This window comes from Gouania willdenowi, chromosome 11 (assembly GCF_900634775.1).
Source record: "Gouania willdenowi chromosome 11, fGouWil2.1, whole genome shotgun sequence".
NCBI classification, from domain to species: domain Eukaryota; kingdom Metazoa; phylum Chordata; class Actinopteri; order Blenniiformes; family Gobiesocidae; genus Gouania; species Gouania willdenowi.
The window spans coordinates 3,947,128-3,960,456 of NC_041054.1; the positions used below are offsets into that span (position 1 = coordinate 3,947,128).

At 38.8% G+C, this 13,329-nt stretch overlaps 1 protein-coding gene and 1 long non-coding RNA gene across 2 annotated transcripts in view; one reads left to right on the forward strand and one right to left on the reverse strand.

Annotated features, from left to right (window-relative positions):
- LOC114472383 (uncharacterized) overlaps positions 1 to 13,329 on the reverse strand; it is a 57,971-nt gene that overhangs the window by 17,873 nt on the left and 26,769 nt on the right. The window lies entirely within an intron of this gene.
- nedd9 (neural precursor cell expressed, developmentally down-regulated 9) overlaps positions 5,209 to 13,329 on the forward strand; it is a 44,737-nt gene continuing 36,616 nt past the window's right edge. The window contains exon 1 of the mRNA XM_028461634.1: positions 5,209 to 5,403. Within this exon, the coding sequence (XP_028317435.1) occupies positions 5,392 to 5,403 (12 nt within the window). The 5' untranslated portion in view covers positions 5,209 to 5,391. The remainder of the gene's footprint in view (positions 5,404 to 13,329) is intronic.

The window sequence follows — 13,329 nt, forward strand, 5'->3', positions numbered from 1 at the left end:
TATCCAACGGTGGCAGTGGATGGAAATAAGCATCTGCACTTAATCTAGAGCAGGTGTGATATGCACAGAAGTGAAGTCATAAAGCTATTTCTATTTCAAGAGGTACGGCCGTCATATCATGAGAGGGTTTATTCTGCGTCATAATTCAATTCCCACTTGGTTTAGTTCAAAAAATAGAATCAAAATATTATTTTAAATTATGATAATAATGTTATTCTGTTTCAGGAAGTGAATTCTGTCATTTCTGCCCATTTTCCACAATCAAAGAAAATTGTTTATTTTACACACCAAATCTACTTTAAATTAATTAAAAAATCTTGTTCAGTTTTAAAATGTACTTGGATTCAAGCCCCTTTTATTCTAGTTGTACGTTAGAGCATTCATCTTGGACAAAGAGGGGTTAAATCTCACCATGACTCTTTACTTTGTTCGTTTTCCCACTTGCATTGACATTTGAGTCTAAATTCATGGTATAGTTGAGGCAGTTGGCCTTTCCTGGGCTCAATTTATTGGGAATAAAACAAAGCCATAAGTGAAAGTGCCTCAGGTTGATGTATATTGTAATAAATTCAGCCCAGTTGTTCTTTCTGTGTGACTGACACTTAGGGCTGAGTGAGTGGAGCCTTTTTTCAAACAAATGGTAGAAAAACAGACACATATTTCCTCTCCCGTCCTCTGGCCTTGTGTGCTTTGTGCATTCCGGAGAGCTGCTGCTCGGCCACGGAGCTGTTGGGGCGGGGGTCGCGGGGAGACACTGGGGACGAGCGGGGAGGGGTTCGTCTGCCTGGGCAACATGGGTGGGTTGCGAGGGACTTGTAAATCTGCCTGTGCTGGTTTGCGAGAGCTGGAGGGTCAGACTTTCACAGGGCCTGCACAGAGAGGCTGTTGTTGGGCAGCGACTACAGTCTATGACCTCTGTTAAAACCCGGGGGTCAGATTATGTCATGCAAACATCACAAATACCTGATGGAGATGAAAGGTGTCCGGATCGTAATTCACTCGCTCTATTACCTGCAGACATGTGCCATCATACCACGGACAGACAGACCCCTGCACTGTGTCCGGGGGGCTATTTATGGTTGTGTAATACAGTAGGTGTGAGGCCGTTAATGCTACTGCAGCCATGGCGGCGGTCGTCATGGTGATTAGCCCTAAATGCCAGTACACATCCTCCTTTAGTCGCTGTTTGATTCTCACACTGGGATACAGAAGCTGGATTTTAGGCTGTAAAGAGTAAAGAGTATTCTACTCAAGTACTGTTACTTGATTGAAATTGTGCTCAAGTACAAGTACAAGTAAATCATACATAAAATAATCAAGTACAAGTAAAGAGTAGCTCAATTAAATAGTACTCAAAGTAAAAAATACTAGTTACTTTCACCCGCTACGTACATTTTTGGTAATAAATATTGCCACGGTTCCCTTGCATACAGTAAACATCTCATGACTCAAACTTCATGTGCAATCACAAATGTATTTATTTATTTATTTGATTGGGACAGTGCATGCTAATGAACAAATATGGAATGCATGCATGTAACATTTTTGTAATCTCTTGACAGCACTAGTATATAGGGTGCTGAATAGTGTTATAGTATTTATATATTTATATTTCCAATATTTTATTTAAGTGTGTCATGACATTCCTCTTTTCTCATTCTTGAAGAGCAACTTATTTTGTTGTAAATGTTTTACAATGACAATAAAAGCTTCTATTCTAGAGACTAAATCTTGCACAATTAGAACTTCATTTATTTTCCACAAAGGCATCTGTATAAACTAGGGATGTCCCGATACAACTTTTTCATTTCTGATATGATACCGATATTGCAGCCTTGCGTATCAGCCGATACCAATATTGATCCAATATCAGCATGAATCATACATTTTCTTTTCTTTGATAAAAACAACAACAATAGTCAGCAACAGTAGGCATGAGAAAAACTGACCGTTTTATTATTAACCAATTGGTTAAATACATTTTAACCTTCAACATAATATCTACAGTATTCTACAATTGAATAAACATAATATAATATATATCTGAGAGTTCAGATGCATAAATAAACAATTAATTTGGAAAAAACAAAAACGGAAATTTGAATCCGGTATTGATATCGGATCAGGACACCCCTAGTATAAAGTAAAAGGTTTAACAAAATATAACACCAATGAATTAAATTGAAAATAAAAAAAATATCAGGCACTAAGTAAAGATACATTTATGAATTCTAAAACTGAGAAATTGTTTAATCTGATAGGTCGGCCAAGATGTAATGCATTTGATTGTTGTCTGGTCATTTCATTTTTTGTAGTTTCACTATGTCCGTTGATCATTTTAAAATAAAAATAATAATAATTTAGTATGTTTTAAATCAGTAACGGTTGGGTGTAGAAATGTAACGAATTACTTTACTTCTATAAAACTGACTTAAAGCTGATATCCAGAGTTTCTGAGAAATCTATGTTTATGTATCATTCTTTTGAAATGCGAAAAAACACCTTACTTCTTTTACTATGTCTACTGCTGGTGGTCATTCATATACGTCAGGTAATAAACATGTGTTAATCAAACTACCATAACTGTTTTATTAGTGAAAAACAATACTACACAAGTTGGTAGGGCTGGGCAATCTGATTGTGATTGTCCTCAAAAGTTAAAATGCATAGAAAAATCCCAAAATAAAAAGTAAACGAGACTTTAACCCAGGTTTAAGCAAAAGTGCAACAACAACTTCATAGTAGCTTAAATTTTCTGATTAAGAAATGAGAAAACTACATATTTTACAACATATTACATTACAATTAAAAATAATAAACTCTTCCCTCAGCATCTCAGCATAGAGCGAATAAAAATTAAACATGCCTGTGGCACACATGTAGCCTAGTCAAAGGGTAAACAAATGTAAACAAAGAGGGGGCTGGCTCACATCGTGCCACGGTAACCCACAAGGACGGAACGTGAAAAAGTCAAATAAATCAATAAATTTAAAATTTATATATTTTTTTTTTAACTCAAAATTTTCTAAATAAATAGTTTTTATCTACAAATTCGATAAATTGATTTTTTACCCAGCCCTACGAGATGGTGTGTTAAACATTGTTGTTATGTTCCGCAATGCTCGCGCACAAAAGTAGAGGCGTGGCTTCTGGTAGATTGGCAGAGGCAGGGGGAGGAAGTGGAGCTGTTTAGGGAGGGACATCGAGACGTTCGCTTTTAAATTTTCTCTCTTTCTTTTCATCCTCTGGATAATCGCTTTAAGTACAAGTAAAATTGCTGATTTAGAAACAAACTCAAAAAAAGTACAAGTACCCATAAAAGCAACTCAATTACAGTAATGTGAGTACTTGAAATCCATTACTTTCATCTGTGATGTTCAGTGCTCTCATTTTTACCGACAAGCCGTTAACACACAGCAGACACCTGTGCGTATGACTCGCCACCGGAGACCAAGGACTAATGGAGTCAGTCTGCTCAACCAAATGGTATTAAAAAGGAAGTAAACAAACATTCTGGATTCTTTCAGGCTCGGCAGACGCTGATTCAAGCAAGTAGGAAAATGAGTTGTTTTTGTCATAGGAAACAGCTGCTTACATGCACATAATCACATACCATAGCAGAAAAGAATGGACCCCAAAGCCCAGGTGTGACTGGGAGAATGGGCTCCAGCTGGGAACGTTGTATATCACACAAACAAGTGTTTCCAGCGACCCTACAGAAATCATTCCTCTGAGGATGTGACTGTTCACCGGGGGACAATGAGAGCCGATTGGGCCCCTGTGATTGTGATAAATGAGCTGACGCAAATTAGAGCCTTCGGAAACACGTGAGAGGTCTGGTAATTACAAAGATGCTGCGAGAGCAAGCACTGTAACGGCCCACCAGAGCTTCTCTTTCTTTCTCACTTGTGTTTTCCCACAGACTTTCCCATTTCAAAACGCAACCCGCTCAGGGTCCACTCACACGAGGCCATCTGTGAGGTTTCATAGCGCGTCAGCATGAGCACAGTACACTGTGCTATGGCTTTTGGAGAGGTCCCATGATCATTCACACTTTAAAGGCTTGGAACTAATGTATATCCCCATTATTAACCATACAGTAGGTCCAAAGGAATGGACACCCACATTTATTTTTTAAAGGTTGTGATGAAATTCTGATTCAGACAAAAGTCGGTGAAGTAATTGAGGAACCAACCTGACGTAACCGAGTCAAATTTCATAAAGATCGGTCAACTGCGAACCGAGATATTATTTTCTGAAAATTCACCAACGATGAATTTATGATTTTAAAACTGATCCAGATTCAGGATTTACATGAGAACTTTAATTCCCCTTTAATTCAGAATAAAGATTTAATCCTCTTCAAAAAGTTAAAAAATTATATTTTAAACACCTAATTCCGAATGAAAATGGAATTAGGATAGTAGAACATTTTCCTTTATTCATATGGACCCCTGATAAACCCCTGCCCACCCTCTGGACACCAATTGCAAAAAAAAAAAAGTCTAGCTATGCCACTGGGATCTTCTCTGAAATCTAATCACTTGTCAAAATCAGAGTTAGACTATTTACAGACAAACTAATTAATAAACAAACACAGGCAAAAACATAACATCCTTGGTGGAAAATATTAGTCATGAAAAAACTCTGAGAATTGTCTAATTGATGAAAATGCATTTGTTAGAAACACATTTTGAAGACTCCAAATCCATGTTTGCACTTCAATTAAAAAAAATAAATAGAAAGGATCAATGGATTTGTAGATAGGAAACTTACATAACACTATATTATTCGTGCTTTTAAACCCTTTTTAAAATTGTATTACCAATACATTGATAAATTACAACAAACAGTAGAAATACAAAGTGAATTGACAGTACACTTTATTGAATCCTGCTACTTTTGTGGCTGGAAACCCATTCACGTCAGTGGAAAAACCCCAAAACAAACCAAAGAAAAATAAAATAATAAAATAATAATACATAGGAATTCTTTATTTTAATTTTCCTAAGTTTTTTTTTTTTTTTTTTTACTTGCGGGAATGGGCTTCCATAAATATTATTTCGATTAAATTTAAAAATAAAAATAATTTTGTGCGGCTCTGTGACGTCACGTCAGCGCTACATATGGGTCGAGTGGGCGGAGCTTAAGTCGTGTGTGCGGTCCAGTGGGCGGAGCCTCTTGGTAATGAGCAGAGCTTCGCTGTAGCGGAGCAGAGAGAGGAGAGAGTCTGCGTCCGTGTCGCTGTTTCTCCGTGTTTGGACCTCTGGATGGCTTATTCATAACCGCACCGGGAACAGCCTGAACTCTACCGGTAACCTGGACTCAGATGAGCCGCTGCTGACGGAAACCAAGCGGATATTTGTCACATTTCACAGGAAAAGCAGCACGATGAAATACAAAGTAAGTGAAGCGGCCACAGGTTGGATTCGTCCGTTATTCGTCCACCGGGTTGTGAACTTGTCATATTACAGTTTATAACAGATGATGGACACAGACTTAATAAACTCCTGCATTAATGACAGGTATTATTACTAGTTTAATCATCATTAGAAGGAAGCAGAGCCTGTCATAAGGGAGGAAAATGTCATTTTTAGTGTCTGTCACTTCGCTTTTTCCTCATGTTGATGGATGAAGTGATGAAAATGTGATGTTTCCTCACTCACATCACTGTAATGTTTGTGTTCAGGCTACGTTTTTCCATCACAGGGGCGTGAATAGAGAAATGTGTATCCGTGGTGGCCCTGCATGTGCACCCTCCTTTAAAAGCATCTCATCTGTAATCTTTGTAAATAAAATGATGTTCCTGCTCCAAAAACCGGCGCAGGCAACCGGTGACCCGCGGACCACATGCGGCCCTAGGCCAATTATGCATGGTCCCCAAAACCAATACACAAAATTCCTCCAAAAAACAGAAAATGACAACAAATACATAAAATGCAAAAAACACACACACACAAAAAAAAAAACAATTATAAAGAGTGTAGAATTTTACTCCATTAAATAAAATGACATCATAAATGAGTCCAAAAACACACAAAATGAAAACATAAATATATAGAGTGCAAAAGAAGAACTAAATCAATACATAAACACAAAAAGCGACAACATAAATACACAAAATTACTCCAATAACACAGTTAACAGAAAATTACACTAAATGACATCCAAAAAAACACAAAACGACAACAAAAAATATGCAAAGTGAGTACAGAAATATACACAAAAAAAAAAACTCTAGCCATACATAACGACAACAGAAAATGCACAGAATTTCTCCAAAAACACAGACAACAGTTAAAAGGTGTAAACATACAAAAAATGACTACAAAATTTCACAAAATGACTCCAAAAATACACACAAAAAACATTTTTTAAAAAAAGCAATATGAATGAAAATAGACATTTTATAGACACAGATTGTGATCCTTAGATCAGACATTCATATTTTTTGGCCCCCATTGTTATAAAAGTGTCCCATCTGTGCCATAAACACTTTTCTACACTTAGTGACATTATATATATATAACACAAGTTTGTGGTAATGGTATAACGGAGGATGCACCTGCTACTGACAGGTCTCTGTCCACTAATACTGTACATATCACTGGATGTAGGATTACATTTGGCGCAACATATCGTCAATAAAACCCTTTGTGTCCTAATATTCTCAGCTCGTCATTAATCAATCCTTCACAAAGCATCAGCGTGAAATATCACTGCACATTCTAATTTAAACTCTCAGACTGATCGACTGAAAACATGTTGAAAACCACGATTAGACAAGACGGAACAAGCAGGACTCCAGAGGCAGCTCTAGGATCACCTTCGTACCTTCCTGCTGCTCACAAAGGTTGTTGCACTGCTATGAAAACATTTAGCTGAGTGTCGGATTACTATGAAGATGACGTAAAAACACATTTAGCTCAGCTGGTATGTGCACAGAACTACGTCTGTGCTGTTGTGACGTTTGTTTAGTTTGTCCCAGCTCAGATCTGCTTTTAAAGGCACTTTTATTGAAGTAAAAATGTTGATATAGGGAAGAGAAAAATGACTTTGAGTGAATCTGATAGGAAAAATGCTTCAGGTACGTGTTTCTCAATTAAAAAACCCCAGAATCGATCACGTTTTTGTTGACGTAAGCAAAGGTTACGGGTTATGTTTGTGTAAAATAAACATTTAAAAATCTGACAGAGAGTATTTGTTGTTCCTGCCTGATACTAAAAGGTCAGTGTCATCAATCTTTATCTGCACTCACTGATGGCTCCTCGTTCAGCCAATCAGAGACGGGGTTTTATACGTCTAGTATTTGTTTGGGTTAATACAATGATGAATGATGGACACTAAACATCAGGGTTTGAGTTTCACCTGATAAACAGGGAGAGTTCAAATGAAATGAAATGAAATTGGTCTTTATTGGTCATATATATGTTGATACACATATATGAAATTTGTCTTCTGCATTTTAACCCATCCCTGGGGAGCAGTCGGCAGCCATTTTGCGGCGCCTGGGGAGCAGTTTGGGGTTAAGGGACTTGGTCAACATCCCACAGTGATGGCCCAGGTGAGATTTTAACCGGCAACCCTCTGACTACAAGCCTAAACTACTTTTAGCAGTAAAACCTTCATTACTACAAGTACTCTTTTCTTTTTATCATCTGTACTTTCATTGTAGAGTGTCTGAGTTTCCTGAAAAGCACCATATAATATAAAGATATTATTATTATTAATATTGAGCCACATTATGTTTTATTCAACGTATTTCATTCAACTAGGAATGCTTTGTGTTGTTGTACATGTACATGTCATAAAATCCTACTTATTTTGGATTAAAGTTGATTTGTGAGTGGAAGGTGAGTGTGAGCAACCATTCTCAATGTGACGTTCTTTTAGTTTCACTTTTGTTCCTCGTAGCATGCTAGCCTCTTTCCCTTTGATTTACATTCAAACCTTGTGATATTTGAGATGATATCAGCGGTTAGAGGCACAGAGGAAAGTGTTATAAATGTGCTTTTAGTCCATTTTCAGAAAATGTTAGTTTCTTTTTACCATGGCAGACGTCACTGAACTTCCCCCCGTCTGATTATTACGTCACCTAATGGAAGTACGTCTGATTGTCAAAACAATGTGATGGCCTTTCCCGAACACCTTTAGGAAGTCTCCTAACACCTTCATCCATGGGGAAAACTGGCTAGGAAAGGAGATAGGAGGGACTCATCTCTTCACTTCATGGTTGATGTTCAACGTGGAGCACTAGGATTCTGTTTCCCTCTGTGTCGTTTCATCTTCACATGGTTGGGTTGTGTCTGAGGGCTGTGTTTTCTCTGTATGTACGTCATGCCAGCTCACTCATTGTCTGGCTAAGTACATAGTCCACAGTGATGGCGTTGAGTAGGGTGGGGGGCAACTGAGCAAAGCAGTGATCATGGAGGAGAAAACAACTTTGAGTTGGTCTCCTTGGACACAGGTGGATCAAATAAAAACTATCCGTCTGTAAGAAGAGAATGTGCTCAGTTTCTGACTCATTGGTTTGCAACATTCAGGTGAGATAAAACAAAATAAAAAGCCAGATCTTTTGCCAACAAAAAACCTATTTATGTTACGCAACACTTTGAAGGCAGTGGCCAAGGCAGCCGCTGATCCTTGTTCAAACGTATAAATAGTGTGAAAGTTTACCAAGCCTCTCCCCCTCTCTCAGATATTTCACAGCTATATTAAGCTCTCCTATTCTACACTCCGCTAATGTTTCACCACAGGCCAAACGGGGATGTGTGCGCGGCCGGGCCAGGGTGAGGGGTTGTTAGAGAGGCTTTACAACAGGTGTTCAGGTGCAAAGGAAAATCTCTTCCATAGGTCAACTAATGCATACTGTATAATCCCCAATGTTGGGCTCCTAGACAGACAGATTTACTTTCCACTTTCCAAGAAATTCAGGTCCTTCGTGAAATATGGTCATTGTTAGGAAAAAGGGTCAGAAGATTATCAATGCTGTCGTATCAAAGTTTATACCTCTTTCCACTCCTTTTTCAACTAATTTTGCTGCATTTTTTTTCCTTGTTTTTAAATCAAAAATCTAAGCTTTGAAAAATGGATAGAGTAAAATTTAAACACCAAAAAACCTCAGACTAGATTTCTTTCTTGGTAAATATAATATGTCAAAAGTGTCCCAACTATTAGACGGAATGATTACTTCTCACCAGTGTTGGGCGGTAACGCGTTACTTGTAACAGAAAAATGGACGGGACTCACGGAAATTGCTTCCCGACGTGAAAAAAACTACATGACATGGATTTTACCCTCACTTACTGTACATGTTTGGGAAACTATCACACATTTTTATGATATTTTTCCTTGTAGACCAGGTGATTGAATGTGTAGCAAGTCCTAAATGCTAACATTTGACAGATGTGTCAAATCTCACATAAAATCTTATGCTACGAAATCGCGGCAAACGGTCCCACACTCCTGGAGCATAGAAAAATAAAATTATTGATTACTGAAATTGGTTTGTAATCAAATCAAGACTTCAATAATCGGAATCGAATCGGGAAATTGAGCTGATTAACCACCAGTTGAATTGAATTACTGACTTAATCCAGAAAACAATATTAACCACAGAAGACACTCAGGACTCAAAGGAACCAGCTATGGGACCCATAAGCAGATTCCCAGGATGCAGAATCAGTTAATCAGAACAAAAATAAATGCGTTTAATTCCTCAAAATCAGTGAAGACTCAAACAATCCAGTTTTAGCACCCAGAAGTCCACTCATCAGAACCCCTCAGACTCAAACAATCTGATTATATGGGCTGGGGTGACTTCAATTGACTCAAATGAACTGAATCAATTCAGTAAATGACTCAACTAACCCAAAACCATATAATTAATCAAAAGTTACCTTGTACTACAAAAAATGTATTGTCAACCATTTGTATTATCAACTATGCACATTTGGCAGAGCAGCAATAGCTTGTCCATAGAAAATGCATTTCGGTGCAGTTATAGGAGTGACTACAGTCTAGTAAAAGGTATGTGCACAGTTTTATTCTGACTAAAGTTGCAGGTTCACTAGAGCAGCAACAGCGGTTTTTTACTTCACCAATCAAACCAAAAAGCCGGCTTCGTCGGGTCATTAAAACAATGTGATTACCCTTATTTTCAGTACATTTAAGCTAAAGTCAAACAATTGGACTCACCACAGTGCTCACAGAGCTGCTTGAAAGGCTGCTCACACTCCATTGGTAGCTACTTAACCTTGACAGTCATTCCAAAAGCCTTGAACCACCAGCTTTGCAGACAAGTCATTTTTAAGGCAATGAACTGTATGCTTGTGTCTAAAGGCATGAAGCAGTGAAAATGGAGCGCAAGTTTGATTATTCCTTACTTTGACTTTATGATGTTAGGCAAAGCAGCAGGTTTGGGAGAGCTGGATTATAGAGATTTAATGGATTGACTATGTACAAAAAATGTAGTGATCACAGTCTGAAGGTGAGTTTCATAAGTTGAAATAATTGTTGGTAAATGTTGGTAAAATGAGAAGACAAAGCAACCTGGTTGAACAATACTGACACTCAAAGCTGTTTAACTCATTCCTTTGCTGCTGATGTCACTGTGGCAAAAATAGCTTTACAACGCCATTGAGGAGAGATTAGTTGAACCCAAACTCCAGCCCAGCAGCGCATGCTTTCCTCAGTGTTAAGCATTTTTAATGGGTTCAGGTTTCAGGCTGTGGTCCAACAGCAAAATGGGAGTTGGAGGCGAACACCGCCGCTGCAGACATTGTTTTTGGAGTGAGGAGGAGGAGGAGGGTCTCTGATGCTGAAAGAGCTCTGCATGCAGAAAATGAAAGAGAGGAAGTGGCGGGGGGAAAGAGAGGGCAAACAGACTTGGGTGCATTGTGGGGGTGGGGGGATGGGAGGTCGAGGAGCAGCCCATGAGAATGAGAGCATTCCAGGCGATGGTGCATGGGAAGGTTGTTCAGAAGATGTGCAGAATTGTTTGAAGGTTCCCCTTCTCATTGTTAATGTGCTCTTTTCTTCTCCGGGCTGTCTGCTGGTGCAAAAAGATGCCATTGTGCAAGAACGACCATCTAGAAAGAGACATTTGTGGCCTCCTGAGAAAGTCTTGTTGTGAGGAAACTTCCTTCCAAAAGGTTTTTCAGCTCAGGAAAGCTCTTCTTTGTGTTGTAAATGTCAGCGGATAAACCAGTGATTTAGACAACCTGCTTAGTTGTATTATTATCCAACGTAGAGGTTTTCAAGGTTTTTAGTGCAGTTTCTTTCCTCGTTCGCTCCAATATTTGGATGGAATTTGCAGGATTTGAGCGTCTTTATCCAAACCACATTGAATAGCTCCCCCTCCTCCTCCTCCTGGCCGCTGTACCCTCGCACCATGAGCCAGACATTACCATCTGAAAACCATCTTCAGGGAAACAAGACTGCAATGTGTCCTTCATCCAGAAAAGCGACACAGTCAGACGCACATACTCACGTCCGTGTTTGACCTTTTGCCAGTAATAATCTCCCCGTCACTCCTTCCTTTCTTGGAGGAATGCAAACTATTCTGCTGGGTCATCTCTCCGGACATGGCAAGGTCTCGTCTGCTTGTTCTGAGGCCGTAGAGAGATGATCCTTAAAGCCTGGACACAGGGCTGGTTTATCACCTCAGCACCAGCTCGGCTTCCTAATGCAGTCGTGCTGTTGAGCAGTTTTGAATGAATTTCAATTCACTGAAGTTGCTGCATTTATTTACCTAATGTGGTAGCAAATAAGTCTTTCAAGCAGCCAACAAGTCAATTAACAGATAGGAAAAAAACCTCTGAAGCAGCTTTTCCTCTTGTACTTGTTTTAGAAAAAAAGATTTAAAGAATTTCATTGTAATTTAAACTACAGACATCACAAACATGAAGCAACTGTGATGTTTCTTCACAGCTTCCAAAGCAGAAATATTCATTTTTTCACTCTTTAACTGAAAGTTCTTCCTAAAGTTTGTCTCAATCTCTGGGTCATATAACCACAAACTAACTTCACTCTCAGACCGAATACCAGGGGTGTCAAACTCATTTTAGTTTAAGGGTCGCTTACAACCCAGTTTTACCTCAAGTGAACCGGACCAGAAAAATCCATGTTTTTGTGAAAGAAAAAGCACAAATTCAAACAAAAACCTAAATGTTAAGCAATTGGTGAGAATATCTTGACTTTGCAACGACTTGTGTGGAAATTTGCCAGAATTCGGTGGGAGAATTTGCTAGAATTGCTCTAAGCTCTTATCATTTGTAATAGCTTGCTTCAACCCACGTTTTTAAGCTATAGTTGGTGCTTGAACTTTAATATTATGGCCATTTGTGTCACCTTTTCACCACTTTGTGTTCTGAGCACAGCTGATTGTTCAGATCCTGAATGCTGGGTGTTAGAACCCATCATAGCTACAAGGTTTTTTGTCCAACAATTACAGATGCTCAATAGGAATACAGATTACGATTTTTGGAAGACAAATCAACAAATCATAGTGTCTGAAGTTTCTTAGTTATCTATGGCCTCCGATTTTTGTCAATTGGATGATCATTCCCTTCCTACATTCACAGATTCTCTTAGTCTGTCAGATTTTTCCATTTTTTATGTTCTGAAGACATTTTGTTTACTATATCCATCAGTGAATGTGTAGCTAAGGCTGATGGGTGGATGCTTTAAGGTTTTCTTTTGGTAATCGTTCATGTCTGTGTGATGTCTAGTCCTGTTCACACAGCCCTAAATCTGCTAACGGGGGAGAAGAGCTGCATTGTTCTCTGCTGTACTTTGTTATTTCTGACACTTTCCCATTGAGCGCCTCTCGCAGAGCGACTGTGTTCATCTGCAGGTCAGTTTGGCTGCTGCAGAGAGTGGCAGCAGCGTGATTGCTGTTCATTTCGACCCCTGCGGTTGGAGAAAATTGGAAAGTGGTCATTTTGTGGGCGAGATTAGTCTTGAGTGGATGAATGTGGAAGTACAGTCATTTTGTGGAAAACGCACAAGCAAGGTGTCTAAAATCTGACAGAAATCATAACATTTAATAATTTAGGTTTTTCCCATTTGATCCAAGTTGTTATTTTATCATTAAAGACACTTACCCAAATTATCTTTTTGACAGCGGAATCGTTTGCCTCTTTAGACCAAAATATTCATCTCCTGTCTAAGAAGCTGTTACTGTTTTCCTGGAGGGCAAGATCAGTGGCCCATTGTCAGTCTTTTTGTGTCTGTGACATCTTTGCGTGGCGTGAAATCAGGAGGACATCGCAGTGAATCTCCATCTCATTGACTATTCCTCTATGTAAAACCATTCAATGTGGCCCT